General features: G+C 43.4%; 1 protein-coding gene across 1 annotated transcript in view; it reads left to right on the top strand.

Annotated features, from left to right (window-relative positions):
- Nucleotides 1-15,218: 15,218 nt before the first annotated feature.
- Nucleotides 15,219-16,479, top strand: part of VAT1L (vesicle amine transport 1 like) — a 47,443-nt gene continuing 46,182 nt past the window's right edge. The window contains exon 1 of the mRNA XM_075281921.1: nucleotides 15,219-15,864. Within this exon, the coding sequence (XP_075138022.1) occupies nucleotides 15,647-15,864 (218 nt within the window). The 5' untranslated portion in view covers nucleotides 15,219-15,646. The remainder of the gene's footprint in view (nucleotides 15,865-16,479) is intronic.

Raw genomic sequence — 16,479 nt, 5'->3', positions numbered from 1 at the left:
AAAATGCTGTGTCATCTGGAGAGTCTGATCATATGACACAGCTGAACACTAGAAAGGAGTAGATAACTTACATATACAGGCAAAAATAATAAGATTACCCTCACTACAATTTACATGCACATTTAATATAAACACGTACTTTGATATGCAATTATATGAGTATGCAACTAGGTGGCAGTATACCAAATGGAATTGCTCACTCATACTCAAAATTGAACCTTTTAAAAATAACCTAACATTACTAATATTTACCAGCAATTCAGCATTGGTAAAGCTTAAAAAGGTTTGCCGTGTATCAAACTTAGGAAACAAATCTGATGACATTTGTACATCAATACTCCGCACTGACATACAATACATGTCTAAAGAAAGAGCAGCTATTTTATAGATACTTTATAATGACTTATTTTCAGACTTGATCTCAATAACCCCAACAACCCTATGAAAAACCTCAAAGCAACTATAGTGCAATGATAGAATAGAGATTCCAGAATATCTGCGCAAAAGGCTGTGGTCTAAATCATTAGAATTCATCACTGAGTTGCAATATAATAAAGTCACATGTTGGTTATTGAATAAACAATTCAATGAATAGTTTCTCATATACTAATATTTGCAGGATCATCCAGTGTTTTATTACGTGGCTTCTCCATTTACATTAAGCAACTATTGCATTGACTTGCTGGTTAACACTCTTATCGATTATATTATTGTGTAAATGGGCCTTATTTCCTAATCCCTACAAACCATGGAGACGAGACTGGACTATTGTGACATCATCCTTAGCGCTTCAATAGTTCTCTGTCCCACAGATTTTACACTATATGCAATAGAAGCTAGCATACATATCGGCTTATGATGCACAGACCAACCAAGATGTGGTAAAAATATTAAGAATCATGCACCTTTAATTTCAATTTAGAACATCTAACACCAACAGGGTATAGATTAAGCCCAGCATAACGAATGGCGATCTCAATAAATTCCCTTTATATAAGCCATGTGTGAAAGTCAACTCACTACGTAGTCAACTCAATGACTGCAGGGTGCCTAGGTCCTGTGGCTGCAAAACGAGGCCAAATGACCATCCCTCGTCCACCATGCTTAGGAGCTGGATCAAGGCACTAGTTCTCATAGTGTTATGTTTTCACCAAATCAGGTGCTGTATATTATGACCAAACATTTCCATTTCACTCTTGTCTGCACGTGTATTGTGTAGTAGAGTACAGTGACACTCTAGAGTCAACTCTCATGTCATCGCACAGAGTGTTGGGTGACATTAGAAGACATTGTTACTGATGTCTTGGGATTTGTTCAAACTTTCAAAACTTAAGGACTACTGTCATGGTTTTTTTAAACAGAGGCTTTATCCTGGTTCAATCTCATTGTAGAATGACTTCAGATTGTTTGGAAATGGCTTCTTATAGCACTTCCTAGATTGATCCTTACCTAAGATCATTGCTGATATCTTTCTTCCTTGGCAGTGTGTTAACAAAAGTGTGAACTCTCCAAACCAGCAAACTGCCAAATCTGCTTTTATAGAGATGGTCACACTTAGCATTTACCAGCACCTAACATGCTCATAATTCCTATGGAACTAGTAATGGTGTACTTAAAGGGATTCTACCATTAAACTACTTTTTTTTCTAATTACCACGTCGGAATAGCCTTAAGAAAGGCTATTCGTCTCCTACCTTTAGACGTGGTCTCCGCCGCGCCGTTCCGTAGAAATACCGGTTTTAACCGGTATGCAAATGAGCTCTCCGCAGCAATGAGGGCGGGCCCCAGCGCTGAAAGGCCGATGAGCGCATCCCCATTGCTGCCCGAGAGCTCTTTCCTGCACCGCCTCCTTCTTCTGCAGCAACTCCACCTCTTCTGGCTTCTCTTGCTCTTGTAGTTCTATACAGGAGCATAGAGAGGCCACCCCAAAATGGCCACCGGCCGGCTCCTGTATTGAACTGCAAGAGCGGCTACCCAAAGATGGCCACCGGCCGGCAGCCATTTTTGGGTAGCCGCTCTTGCAGTTCAATACAGGAGGTGGCCGGCGGCCATTTTGGGGTAGTCGCTCTTGCAGTTCAATACAGGAGCTGGTCGGCGGCCATTTTGGGGTAGCCGCTCTTGCAGTTCAATACAGGAGCCAGCCGGCGCCCATTTTGGAGTGGCCTCTCTATGCTCCTGTATAGAACTACAAGAGCAAGAGAAGCCAGAAGAGGCGGAGTTGCTGCAGAAGACGCAGCTCATCGTTGTTCCAGCACTGGGGCCCGCCCTCATTGCTGCGGAGAGCTAATTTGCATACCGGTTAAAACCGGTATTTCTACGGAACGGCGCGGCGGAGATCACGTCTAAAGGTAGGAGACAAATAGCCTTTCTTAAGGCTATTCCGACGTGTTCATTAGAAAAAAAGGTAGTTTAATGGTAGAATCCCTTTAATGTTTCCCACACTGTCTCACTTTACTGTACTCTACTGAAATACACTGTATTTTGGCCTAGTTTTGTTTATAAGACAAATTACACTATTTCATAATTTTTTTTAAAAAATGGAATCTACCTCTTTTCCCCAATTTTCCCAAATTCCCCCAATATATTCAGCTGCAACCACTGCATTACAGAGCACATTGCAGTGATAAACAACATACTTTTGTTATGTATGTCACTTTTGTAGATTACGAGCAAAACAACTTTGACGTTTTATGCAAATGAAGTAGTTGGTGCACTGTTGGTGGGTGTTCAGCCCTGGGAGCGCTGCTCAAGTATGATTGGTGATGTGATAGCAGTGAGAAGATCACTGTAATGTGTTCTGTAAGGGAGGGTTCACACGATGTATTTTGGCTCGTAATCAGGCACGTCTACACCGCGGGAGCTTTTGCGTGCCGTATACGCTCCCATTGATTTCAATGGGAGCGTGGATCGTATACCCAGCGCTATTTTGCGGCCGTGATTTGGCTATATTTAAATACTTGCTGTACTATTACGGTGGATGGTAGGAAGAGGTCAAATAAATAATGAAATAGTGTAATGTGTCTTGTGATGTTCATCTGAGGCTGTTTTTAAGTAACTTAAGACTTTATAAGGACCGTATATTTTATTTATGTACTGATATATATATATATATATATATATATATATATATATATATATATATATATATTGAATATGTACAATGAATATATCATCATGACATCCTATGGCAGTAAGTTCCATAGTCTCATTGCTCTTACAGTAAAGAATCCCCATCTATAAAGAATGTCCTCTTGCCATTATCATAGACCTAGGTATAGGCCTTTTCTATATTTTATTAACACAATTTATTGAAGAGGCTTTCTCAATAACACAAAAGCAAACCCATACCTCGGAAATACTCTTAGTCATTTAATGCATTTTGTGAATATGTCTCTTTGAAACAGTATACACTTATCAGTGCAATGTCTTGGTTATTGTGTTGATAAAATCACCTGCCGTGTCTATTGGCAGTACTTGAATGAGATGTCACGCATGTACAGTTCGTGTCGCTGCAATGTTTGGTGCCTAGTATATGTGAGGGACAGATAATTCCTGGTTTCACTTCTGCTACACATGTACTGTATAGGGGCGCAGGGCGACACTCTGGTGTCAGCTTTCAGGTCATCAATCAGAGTGGTGAGTGGCACAATGCACAGCCCACCCACAGAGCGTGAAAGGACATTGATGACATGGAAACAGTAATCATAAAAAAGTAAGAATTTTCACAAATCAATATAACCATTTTTCAATCCTTTATATGGAGCCAGTGATATTTAAAGGTATAGAGTGCCCCTACCCCAGACCAATAACAGTGCCTTTAATAGGAGCAGAAATATACCTTTGTGGCCACAAACCAATGAAACAATGCAGAGAAAATCTCTTAATAGATATGTAAATCAGTCTGCAGGTTTACAAGGGACAGTTCTGATTTGCTATCTGGATCTAAAATTCAGAAATGTCAACATGGATGAGCATTTTGCAGCAAAAAAAAGTGTTTTGTTTTTTTCATTGGGTGTGGCCTTTATAAAAGGGCAAAGCTAAATATAAACAGACCCACATATGTAACAACCGGACGCCAGATTGTTACTGGTTAGATAAAATTAACAATTGTGTCATTTTTATTTATATCATTCATTGGTTACTTAAATATTGTGTTAATTTTGCTATGTGGCTCGTAATGGTCGTGGCAATACCAAACATGTCTGTTACTTACTATGTTTTGTGACAGTCATTTAATAAAGTGTAATATCAAAATGGGTTTATTGTAATTTACTTTCCTACTATAAAGTTTTAATAATTTCTAATCTATGTAACTATATAATCTAATTTAAGAAAATTACTAAAGCTTAAAGGGCTTTTGCCATCTCCCTCTCTCACTAGTTTGCATGCTCTCTCTCTTTCTCAATTCCTATATTCTTCAACAATCTGGTGGGAGGGCTTTGATTGTTTGATGGACAGGACACTATAAAATACTCGGTAGATATAGACAATTTCTTTACCATGAAAGATTATCTATTATGATTACTGGAGATACATGATAATGCTGATCAAATTATATGCACAGTAAATGTATATTCCATCAGGGTTAGAGAGAAAAAAACTTACATGTTGTCGTGAAGGACAATGGGCTTGCATAAATCTCAGGAGCCCTAATCAGCAAAATGCAATTAGCTGGTCTGATTGCCCAGGACCTAAGAGCAGGAGATAACAGCTGTAAGAACAAGACCAAACCCCGAGATCGCAACTCCCCTCACCTCCAGATAGCAGTGAGTCAGTCATCCATCCCAAGATCAGATAAAATACGTGGTTTAATAATTTCACATAGCAGGTAAAGCCGTATTGCTAAAGCAATATCCAGTTATAGACATTTCATAAATAAATAGGAGAGGGATAAGACAAGACACTCAAATAACTGCTGAAGTTATACTCTGCTATTCCTTAGTTTTTTAACCCTGCTTGGTTGTAGATAAGAGCTATTCCACTGAGCCACTGATTCCATTATGCTTAATAGCAGATTTTTCTCTTACAAAATCTCAAGATTATATGCTTGGTATTAAAATCCAGTAAGAGAAACCTCTTTTTGTGAATAAAGAAGCATTATTAGGAGTGATCCCAGGTTGGTTGATCACACCGGATGAAAAAAGTAAATTGAATAAAACTTACCACAGATGTGGGGGGGGGGGGCCCTCAATGCAGTGAATACCAACAGGTGAAAGTGACTGGATGAGGGGGCAAGAAATGTGGGAGACTCCTGGGAAAGCTGAGTGGCTTTTCATGCCTAATTGCTGCTTAGTATTGCCCTTTCAGTGTGCATAACATTTTCCAGCTGTCTATAAGTCTGAGAAATCAGCCCTGCCTCCGGTACATTAGCAGGTGGGATTTCATATTACAATTGGTTAACGTATACTGTAACTCTGTTTCTATGAAAGGCCTCTGCATGACATTGAGGGGCATTTGGGCCTGATAGACTCCCATTAAGTTACTTTTGATGGTGGGAAACTGCATTTAATGTTTTTCATTGTTTTCTTTATATTCTGTATTAAAGTGTACTACTCCTTTTTGCCCTTCTGATAATAACATACTGTACTGTGTGCAGCTGGGAACAGGAATGTCTACAGGACTACATGACTTCCATATTTGCTAGCAGTGGGGCTGAGGTTTGATATTTACATTCTTTGCTTCACTCTCTAAAGTGACCTATTATTTTATGTATTTCTTGTTTCTTTTTTAGCAATAATGTATTCCTCAGTGCGACACAGAGATTTTTACCATTTACATCAGTCTATCGCATTCTAATTTCCCTATCTCTGGCTCATGGGCCGATTATGTACTGTAGGAAGCAAATTAACCTATCAGTATATGTGGGTGGAAAAAGGACTACAAAGAGAAAACAAAAAAAAAAACTCCTACTTACCTTGCCTACTACTTACCTTGCTGTGTTCTCCTGGAGTAGGTCTCCTCTGCTATCAGTGGTTTAGGACTGCTTACATTCAAGGGGGTTGAATGGAGAAGAAAAACATAAAACTATAACTACAAATTACAATAATAGTAGATGACTATAAACTGTATAGAAACCTGCTCTCACCATGCATGTCACTGTCAAAAAAAAATCTGTTATTAAACTACAAAGTAGAGGTATTGCAACCCTTATCATAATCCCCTGCAAAATGGAATTTTAACCAAGGATTTATGGATTCCAGTTCTTTACAGCAGGTGCCCATCCAAGCATGTGCACTCAGAATTTCTGTGGCAAAAGCTTTTTGTACCTCTTAATGAGAAAAATACACTCATTGAAAAAACAAATGCACCCTGATGGAAATGTCAGATTGCTGCTAAACTCAGGTAGATATGTATAGGAGTACATGTGCTGTCTGGACACTGGGTCTGATCAGACATGGCATAATACTAAAAAAAAGGCTTAGATATTACTGTTCTTTACTGAACCTCTTGTTGGGAGATCATTGACTGCTTGACAAGCCTCTATGACATTGCAGTTGGCAGACTTTTATAGGGGGCGCATGAGTGGACAGAAAGAAGTAGGATGGTAGCTCTGACGAAGTTTTCGCCACCTAGGCTATTCTGATCTAGCTTTTAGGTGTTGGGAGCATTGGTTACGTGAGGGCACACCAAATGCCGAAGAGGAGAGCCCAGTTAGACCACCAGTAGAGGGGATTGTTTGATGTGCTGACAAAGGTGAGCAGTTCCCACAGTTTACTTGTTCACCACCCATACACAGGTGGCAATTTCATGACACACTCCTATCACTGCCCGTACTATTTCCAGGCACTTAAAAGAAAATTTATTGTCACAGTACCCATTACATGACTTGTCATTGACAGACAGACACTGTAGCCTTTGTTGGCAGTGTTGTAATGAATGAGAAAACTGGATTGCTGCAGACTAAAACCATATAATCTTTAGTGATCTGACACTGGTTGGGTTCGAGTATTGAGGCCTCAGGGTGAATTTTCAATCCTGACTTTGCTGTGGAGTGACACAACCAAAACCTCTGGAGAGATGATATTGTGAGCCATCACATACAATAGTCAGTGTCCCTTAATAGTGATACAAGGGACAATAACAACTCAGTGATATGTGCAGGATATCCAATGGGCTTCCAACTGGCCTTTTTATTAGCAGTATAATCTTCACCCACACACAGAAAGTGTTTCCTAAGAATGTCTCCACCAGATTGAAACACTTTCTTGATCTCTTCAGTCACCAGATTTACTACCAATCACGTGTTTATGGTACCAGTTAGGATGTCAGTTTTGTCAAGATATGAGTGTGAAGTAGCTACAGGCCCAGCTGCAACATCTGTAGACAAATGTGCCACAGGATACCACAAGGATCCTGTATCCCTCCATGCCTAAATGTACCTTATCTTGTGTCCTGGCTAGCAGTGGCCCGACAGGGTAATAGAGCTTCCTACCACTTCTATCATTTTTCTCAATAAACTGCTCTAATATTGCAATAACTTACATAATACATCATCTTTACATTCATACATATAAAGTTTCATTGGATTCCAACAACTTCTTCTTGGCATGTTTAGATTTTTGGCAGTGAGTGCATATATTTGTGTGTGTATGTGTGTGTTATATTGTTTCCAATACTTGCATATAGTGAACATGCATCTTTCCAGGCATAAGGCACTTGAGCTCCATTTCTATAAAGAATATATGAAATGTGCTAAGTCACAAAGTTTACAAAGGTTGGTTAAGTACACACAATGGTGGCATATTAATAGAGTATACTATCAATGTCCATTAGGTGGGAATTTGATCACTGTGGTTCACACCAACTGAATGAATTTGCATTAAGACTAGGAAAGCTCTATGCTACTACATCTACTGTCACAAGATAGTAAAATCTTAGGGGGCGTTCACACTACCGTCGGTGTCCGACATGTAGTGTCCGCTCCTAGTGTCCGCTCAAAATCTGTCACGGACACTAGGAGCGGACACTAGATGTGTCCGTGACACCTGTCATTCAAATGAATGGGCATCGGGTGCGTTCTTTTGCACTCCGTGCCCGTCCTTCCCTGTCCGCAAGAGAAGATGTCCGACTTCTCAAGCGGACAGAGGAACCCTGCATGCAGGGCTTTTCTGTCCGCTTGAGAAGTCGGACATCTTCTCTTGCGGACAGGGAAGGACGGGCACGGAGTGCAAAAGAACGCACCCGATGCCCATTCATTTGAATGACAGGTGTCACGGACACATCTAGTGTCCGCTCCTAGTGTCCGTGACAGATTTTGAGCGGACACTAGGAGCGGACACTACATGTCGGACACCGACGGTAGTGTGAACGCTCCCTTAGTCGTCCATTGTTAATGCTAGAAGATGGATCTGCTGCATAGAGATTGCACCCCCTAGTGGTGACAACAGCCGGGCCGATAATAAGATGTTTACAGTTCTGCATAAGAATCCCATCAGGCAAACCTGATACACTTAAAGGGCTTCTTAAAAGATTTATTTTGACTTTGTTCTATTTGTAAAATTTTTCAGACGGCTTAGAAATACTTTAACTGGATTAGTTCATACTGTTCTCACAGAACGTCAGCATTACTCCATTTACACGAGTTATTCAAGAAAAGCTGCTGTACCATGAAGTGCCTGGAATACTATTCATTCCTATGGGAAACTTCATTTTCATTCATCCTTACAACCATGATCCCTGCTATCAGAAGGCCGTCTTGAAATGCTGCTTTACCAGAGAAATCATGGTGACGCAAATACTTGACTAAATGTTATTATATTTTGAAGTTAAAGAGGACTTTTCATGGTTTGGGGCACAGGCAGTTCTATATACTGGTGGAAAGCCGACGGCTTTCCCGATCAGTGCCCTGGGTAAAGAGCTATCAGTCCCGGTACCGTAGTGCTTTACAGTCAGAAGGGCGTTCCTGACAGTCAATCAGGTACGTCCTTCTCCACAGCAGCGCCTATTGCACTGTACAGTGTGAGTGGGGAGGAACGCCCCCTCCCCTCCTGATAATACTCGTCTATGGAAGAGCACTGTGAGTAGAGGGAGAGGTTGTTCCTCCCCGCTCACACTGTACAGCGCGATAGGCGCTGCTGTGGAGAAGGACGTACCTGACTGACTGTCAGGAACGCCCTTCTGACTGTAAAGCGCTACAGTAGAGGGACCGATAGCTCTTTACCCGGGGCACTGAATTCAGCGCACTGTCGGCTTTCCAGCAGTATATAGAACTGCCTGTGCCCCAGACCATGAAAGGTCCTCTTTAAAGAGGTTTTCCAGCTTCACGGTCTAGATGTTCTATTCCTAGGATGTGACAAAGTTGTAAAAGTCTGCATAGCTACTTCTGAGTAGATAATGTGCAGGACCTATGTAACTATGAAGAGAATGCACTGTGGGCTCCACTAATCCACAGGGGCTGCCAAAAATCAGACCCCACCAATCTACTATTGATGCCCTATCCTAAGTTTACGCCATCAATATTGTGAAACTGCTACACCGCTAAAGGGACCTCAGAGATGAGGACAATTAGAGATCTCTAAACTCATTTGCTGGTGATGAGGGCAGATTGGGGCCCTGTTCCATGTTTAGCTGTAGGGCTTATGAGTATTAGGTATGTCACTGGCCAGCACTGCAGAATTAAATGAAATAAACAGTTATTGAGATCTAATCTTTCAACATCAATCAATGCAATATATGTGCAAGAGCATAAGATAGAAGCAGATGTTCTGGCTAAAATCCTTAATATATATAGGCAGCCTATCCGTCTCTATGAACAACAATAATTCTGCTTACAATGTCTTCCCTCCGGTCCTTGTGGACTTTAATTAAAGATAGATGTCGGCTACACCTCCTCCCACCTCCTGTATCCGAGAGGTATCTGAGCCATCTCTCTTTAGCAGAGGTTACTTACAGAGCCCAGTGTTTATTCTATAATAGGCAGTAACAATTTGCCATTAGCAACTTGTTACATGCTGTGTGTGTGCACAGCATCAGAAGCACAAGAATAATGTTAGGCTTTCTGCATCTAATTGCTTCTTTGTAGTGAGAAGCAGCCACAGACTTTCTTCAAGGAGAAGGATAACAAATGAACAAAAGGAGTTCAAGCAAAAGCATGTAACATAGAGCAGGGGTACACAAAGAGGAGAGGGGGCTCTCTCCATGGTGCTGGTTATTCAACCATAGCAAAGGTCCATTGCAGAACAGGCAGGGCTCTTCCTTATCCAGACTGTCCATCTGTTGTAGGACAAAAGAAAAAAGTTTAGAGACATGTTAGAAAGTTAAAAAATATCATATTGTACTCAATATGTGAAACAAAATAATCTTTCTGTTATAATACCTGATAAATGAAATAAATATGGTGATGCTGAGACTATTATATATACATGATGGAGGCAATTCTCACAGATCTGTGTGCAGTCAGTTTTTTCATGGGCCCGTTCACATTGACAGCAAATTGAAACTGTGAAAATAGACCTGAGAGACCAAGAAAATAGACCTGCAAGAGGGGGCTCCATCTGCATCAGTCACTTAATGTCCGCTGCTCTCACCCTAAGACAGATGAGAGCCACTTAAAACCAGTAGTGTGAACCTACCCTTACTCGTAGTCTATTTTCAGACCTCTGTGTTACTATAGGAACAGAAACCTGGAAATCCTGACGGAAACAGATTGGTCATATGATGGACACAAACAGATCCATCCATCATTTTACCAAACCAAAATATTCTGTGATTTTGATGACTCTGTGATGGAGGATCCTAATGGAACATAGTTAGTCATAACTAGGTCATACATGGAAAATTGCAACAAACCAGGGAATTCACCACAAAGGTACCATTAAACAGTTAACATAGAAACACCCCAAGGAATATCAATCACAATAGTATGGTAAAAATACATCAATCTTTTATTGTACAGGGTACAGGGTATTGGGCAGATGAAAAATGCCAAAGGACACAAAACAAAAGCTACTCGGGCCCATAAATAGCCAATTATCTTAATCCATACATCAGTGAAAAAGCAACAATAATGCAGAATAAATATAGAGACAATAGTAAATACATTGCTGCAAAGATCACTGGAGTTGATATATAATCAAAATTGGCACCATACACGCCACACTACAAGCAATCATAATATAATAGCATATAGAATACACTTCCCTAAAGTGGCTGGGTTAATTATCAATAGTGCACCACAAGTGCATCAAAGTTGATATAAAAGTTACAACAAATGCTACTAACCACAGCACTGGGATGTTAATGAGACAAAGGGTAGAGACCCAGAGTGTAAATAGCTATAAGAGTGGTAATATACCTGTAGTCATGGTTGCAAAATGGAAGGACCAGAGCGCCAACACACCACAGGCCCTTGTTCTTAAATGTCTGTCTTGGATCAGTGGACCCTAAGCCTAAGCGATTCATGTAGGATTACTATGTCCTCTGCTGCTAAACCTGTTGCTACACACTGTGATCTCACTACCAGCTCCCCGATCCTCAGTGCTCAAAAAAAAAAGGCTAAAAACAAAGGCTCAGGACATAAGGACTGCTTCGTATGGTGTTGTGCAGATTGTCACGTTGGCACCTACAAGGCGCCGCAATAGGAGGAACAATACTGAGTGCCGTGACCCTTCTTTCTCCATGCCTTTTTTAGCTCTTTTAGTATCAGCTGAAGTGGGAACTCGTTAGTCACATCTGGGAAGCCTAACAATTTTAACCCAAATGCCACTCCAGATACGCACCTTACTGCGGTTGTGGCGGACACACCTGCTGCTGTTAACCTAGCTACATACTCATAAGTTAAAAGCCCGCAACCTTCTGTATTCATTGCTCTGTCTGGGGAGTCAAAGGATAACCACTCTTTTCACGATTTCTCGTGGCCTGCCCACGTAGAAGCTGCTAGTGACTCCTTCAGCAGTCATGTTAGTTCTGAGGCACCATGTTCCATAGGAAGGGCTGGCACTGGGAGCCCACCAACTCTGCCTTCGGATGGTATTCCCTGAAGCGTTCTCAATGGAAACGAGAAAGAGAGTTAGCATTGTCAATGTCAGGAACATGTCTTGTTTTAAACACAGGCAGCGTAATACCAGGTGCCTCAACAGAGCTAGGACAGGTAAGGAGCTGGAAGACAAATGGTTAATAGCCAGGACAACACTTTCATTGTCACAACAAAACAAAATCCGCTTGTTAGTCATGGCTGGCGCCCATAGCTCCAGCAATACCACTATGGGAAACAGCTGCAGCAGCGTCATGTTCTTTGTTGCACCAGCTGTTAGCCAACCATGTGGCTATGGGGCCGCTGACCAACACTCACCGTACACTGCACCATATCCTGTTGAGCTGGCCGCATCAGTGAAAAGATGGAGGTCAGAGTTGGACAACTCCTTCTATGAGAAGCATATTCCTGCACAGTCAGTTAGAAAGGATTTCCAGACTTTAAAATCATCCTGCAGGACCTTGGTTATTCGGACCTAATGGTGAGGCATTCTCTTTCTAGTGGTGGCCATGACCAAATGCGTGGAAAAAACCCTGCCCATAGGAAATATCCTGCATGCAAAGGTCAGTTGCCCCAGTAGCGACTGCAATCAGACCAATGGAAGTTTCTCTGATATGAGACACACTTCTAGGTCCCGTTTTTTTTTTTTAATTTATGTAGATTGTGAACACTACATGGGGCTCACAATGCACATTTTTCCCTATCAGTATGTCTTTGGAGTATGGGATGGAATATTTTCTGTTTCAACCTGTGGAGCTTGTCCTGCGGGAGCTTGAGTACCATTCCGTCAGTGTCAATAAGGATTCCCAGGAAAGAGAAGCACGATACCGGGCCCTCAGTTTTCTTACTGGCCAAGGGGACTCCAAACTTATCTGCAAGGAAGCGGAACATGTTGAGTAAATACAGACATTGTGGAGAGTTCTTAGGACCAACAAATAGAAAATCATCCAGGTAATGTATTACGGAAGAGGGACCCGACTCCTGCCGCAGTATCCACTCTAGGAAGGTACTGAAAACTGCAAAATATCAAAGTAAAACCACTAATAAGCATGTCTTTCTCTTGTCTCCTGGGGTACCTGTCAAGAAAGGGGCGCATCCTTTCTACGGTCACCAGTGCCCTCTGGCTTACAATGTACTCGCTTTGGGGATGTAAACCTTCTTGCACATTGCAAGGCTGCATTGCCCCCCCCACACACACACAGATGGTGCATTCATGTAACCTTCATTCTACATCCAACATGCACCTGTCATGTGAGTCGCCACTGCGGGTGACCATGCTCCTGCAGCGGCTGCCGGCTGAAAGGGAGTCCTTGCCAGCTTTGGGTTCATCATTATCTGAATCTATATATCAGTAGCTTTTGAGGCCCATCCCACTTCTGGGCGCAGCGCCAAGTGCCACCAAAATTCCTCATCATACCTGCACCATGCTGAACCACCGTACCCATCATATGCTGAGAGAATGGTATTCAAATACACAAACAGCTCAGGTGCCTTCTCCAGCTTTGCCTGGCAAAGTATACATGACAATGTGGCAAAGGCCAATTGTTAAGAGTTCTAGCCACCTTGGGCTTTTTATCCTCAGCTTTCCCATATACCTGCTCTTTGTCCACTGTAAGTTGGTCCTGAGATATCAGCGACCATAACGTTGCAAAGGCCTACATCCAATTGTTAAAAGTTCTAGCCACCTTGGGCTTTTTATCCTTGGCTCTCCTATATACCCGCTCTTTGTCCACTGTAGGTTTTTCCTTAGATATCAGCGACCATGTCCATGAATTCCCCTCTGATAATCTTTTCCTTCACCTCTGCTGGCACGTGTGCGCCCAGCGGTGCCACTCCACAGAAAAATGTATCACTCCATAACCAACTTTCTGGTAGCTACGCAGCCACACCCATTGCGGACTTAGGAGGGGAGGCTGTCTCCAGTTTCCCTAGCATTACCCTCATCATCTCTATCACCATGTCCTTATCCTGCTGTGGCATAGCCTCACTTGCTGTAAACGGTGCCCTCCCCTGCAGTTTTGACAACATTGCCTTAAACATATCCAAAACATTACAGCCAGCCTGAGTAGACCATGCTTGTGAACAAGTCAACTCACCGGTCAGTATGACGGTTGGCTGTGCACTGCCCGAGGGTGGCTGCAGCAGGGCTGGTCCTGTTACCGTAGTCTTTGGGACTCTCGACGAATCCCGTGTGGCCCTGGGCTCTCTTCTCCGACTCTTTGAACCCACATGGCCATGTGACCTTCTAGATCTGTGTGACTCCCTCAAGGATGATCCAGAGGAGTGTAATGCTGACCTCTCCCTGCTATAGACGCGATGACGCCTTCTGCTTTGCCTCTGGGACCTAGCACTATGCTGGCTTGGGGGACTCCCAGCAGATGATCCACTGAGGGATCTAAGCCGGCTACGTCGGGGGCTCCTACTGTTATACGGGGAGGTGCTGGACCTAAGAAACCCGTGTTCCTCAGAAACCCTGTAAGGGCGGTCATCCAAGTGCTGGGAGTCCCGGGACCTAGGGAACTTTCTGGAGAGTCTAGGCACATGGGGAATTATAGGAGCATTTTCGCCCACCAATAACTCCCCACCGCCATGGCCTGTACAAAGCGGCACTGGGTTCGCATGGAGGGCAGCAGCTATTGGGCCCAAGCTAACGCCTCACTTGCGTTCCTAGCATACTGGGCAGGGGAGTGTGGGGATAAATATAACTGCATGGCGGGTGGGCTACTTGGGAGCTGGTTAGAGGAAGGTGAAGCTATTTGCGTCTTACTATCTGTTGGCAGCCATGTGCTGACCCCCGGGTCTACCAGATCCTTGGTCCACTTGGCCTTTTGGGCCTGTACCCGTTTGGCTGCAGTGTCGGATTACCGGCGCTTTTTCCGCCTAACCACCTTCCCTTTACAGGTGCAGGTTGCTCCACGTGCAGAGGCTTTAACCCTGCTGCAAGTAGGAGGGGGTTTGGGGAGAGCCGGGCTGGTGGTCTGGCCGTGGACTCCAGCCATGCTATCCCTTTCTGCCTTACGTTATGTAGCAGCTGCTATAAGAGCCACTGGTGGTGCTGCTTCTGTGAATGCTCCATAGATTGGTGTTGGAAGCGGCAGAGCGAGGGTTAAGCAGGGAGAGAGAAAGTTGTTACTTCAGGGATCCAAGAGGAATTCCCCGCCCAGCTGCACTGAATATGCCTGGGGAGGCCCTGCCCCCTCCCCGAGCCAACCAATGAATGGTAAGCCAGTAGAGGGGAAGGGGGAAAGCACTCCCAGCACACACAGCCGCTCAATATCCAGCTAGCTTATGCAGCCAGCCGGCTTGCATTTCATTCATTTTAAGGAGGACTTGCATGAATGAATGTGACATGATTTTTTGCAAGTATTCACTTCTATAGACCCTGTAATGTCAAGATTTTCGCTCAGTATTCAGGATTCTCAGTATACAGCTATATTTCCTGATAGGCGGCAGCACAGGACAGACGGACACACGTCTCCTCCAGTACACACGTACATAAACACATCTAGGCTCTGGTGCTGTGTCTAGAGTGTGCGCGCAGCAGTGCCCGGGAAGCACTGAGGCGGAGAGGAGCATCGCGCTGCTAGAGCGCGCATTACGGTAAAGAGAAGGACCAGCGCCTGGAGCCGCATCAGCAGCACAGCCTGAGCATCCCATTCAGCAACGCTAGGAGCCATGGCCAAGGAGCGGCCGGAGAAAGCCGAGGAGACCGAACAGATGATAGAAAAGGAAGGAGGGAAAGACGCGGCTGAGACTCCAGGAGGGGCCGCGGATGGCAGAGACATGAGAGCCGTGCTCCTCTCTGGCTTCGGAGGGCTCAACAAGCTGCGGGTGGCCCGGAAAGTAATGCCTGAGCCCCAAGATGGAGAAGTGAAGATCCGGGTGAAAGCCTGGTCCGGTACCCTTTATATACACAGCCATTCACCATGCATTCTGGGGAGGGAAGGGTTAACACATTTAGCTGTCCCTTCTGCAAAGCATGTGTTTAAGGGTTAACTGGAAATCAACCCGTTAAGTGGACAACAATATTGTGATAAAAGGGTTAAAGCAAAGGCCACCGAGTGATGGGAGACTCCAAAGCAGTGCATGATGGAAGGGTTAACTGAGATGCAACCTGTTGACTGGTAGGCAGACCGGTGACGGGGGTGTTAACTGGGAAGTAAGTTGTAGGTGGAAGGGTTAACCGAGATACAAGTGGTAGCAGCCAATTGATGGATGTGTTAACTAAATGGCATGGGATGGTATGGGAAGAGTTAATTATGTTATGTAAACATGTTAAAGATTAATTAGAAGTAGAAAAGTTAATGGGCACCTCGATAATGGAATAGGTGCTTGGATAGCTTGTAATGGAAGGGTTAAGCATAAAGGCAGCTTAGCAACCAAGAATCTAATTAAAAAATCCGACAATGGAAGAGTTGACCCATAAAAGGCGAGACAATGGAAGGGTTAACTGGACAGCCAGCCTGGTAACCGAATGATTAACCTGCTGGTAGAACCGCCAAATAAGA

Source organism: Leptodactylus fuscus, chromosome 7, assembly GCF_031893055.1.
Source record: "Leptodactylus fuscus isolate aLepFus1 chromosome 7, aLepFus1.hap2, whole genome shotgun sequence".
Taxonomy (NCBI): Eukaryota; Metazoa; Chordata; class Amphibia; order Anura; family Leptodactylidae; genus Leptodactylus; species Leptodactylus fuscus.
Note: the sequence above shows the minus strand (reverse complement) of the source record. Positions and strands in the feature narration are given on the sequence as shown.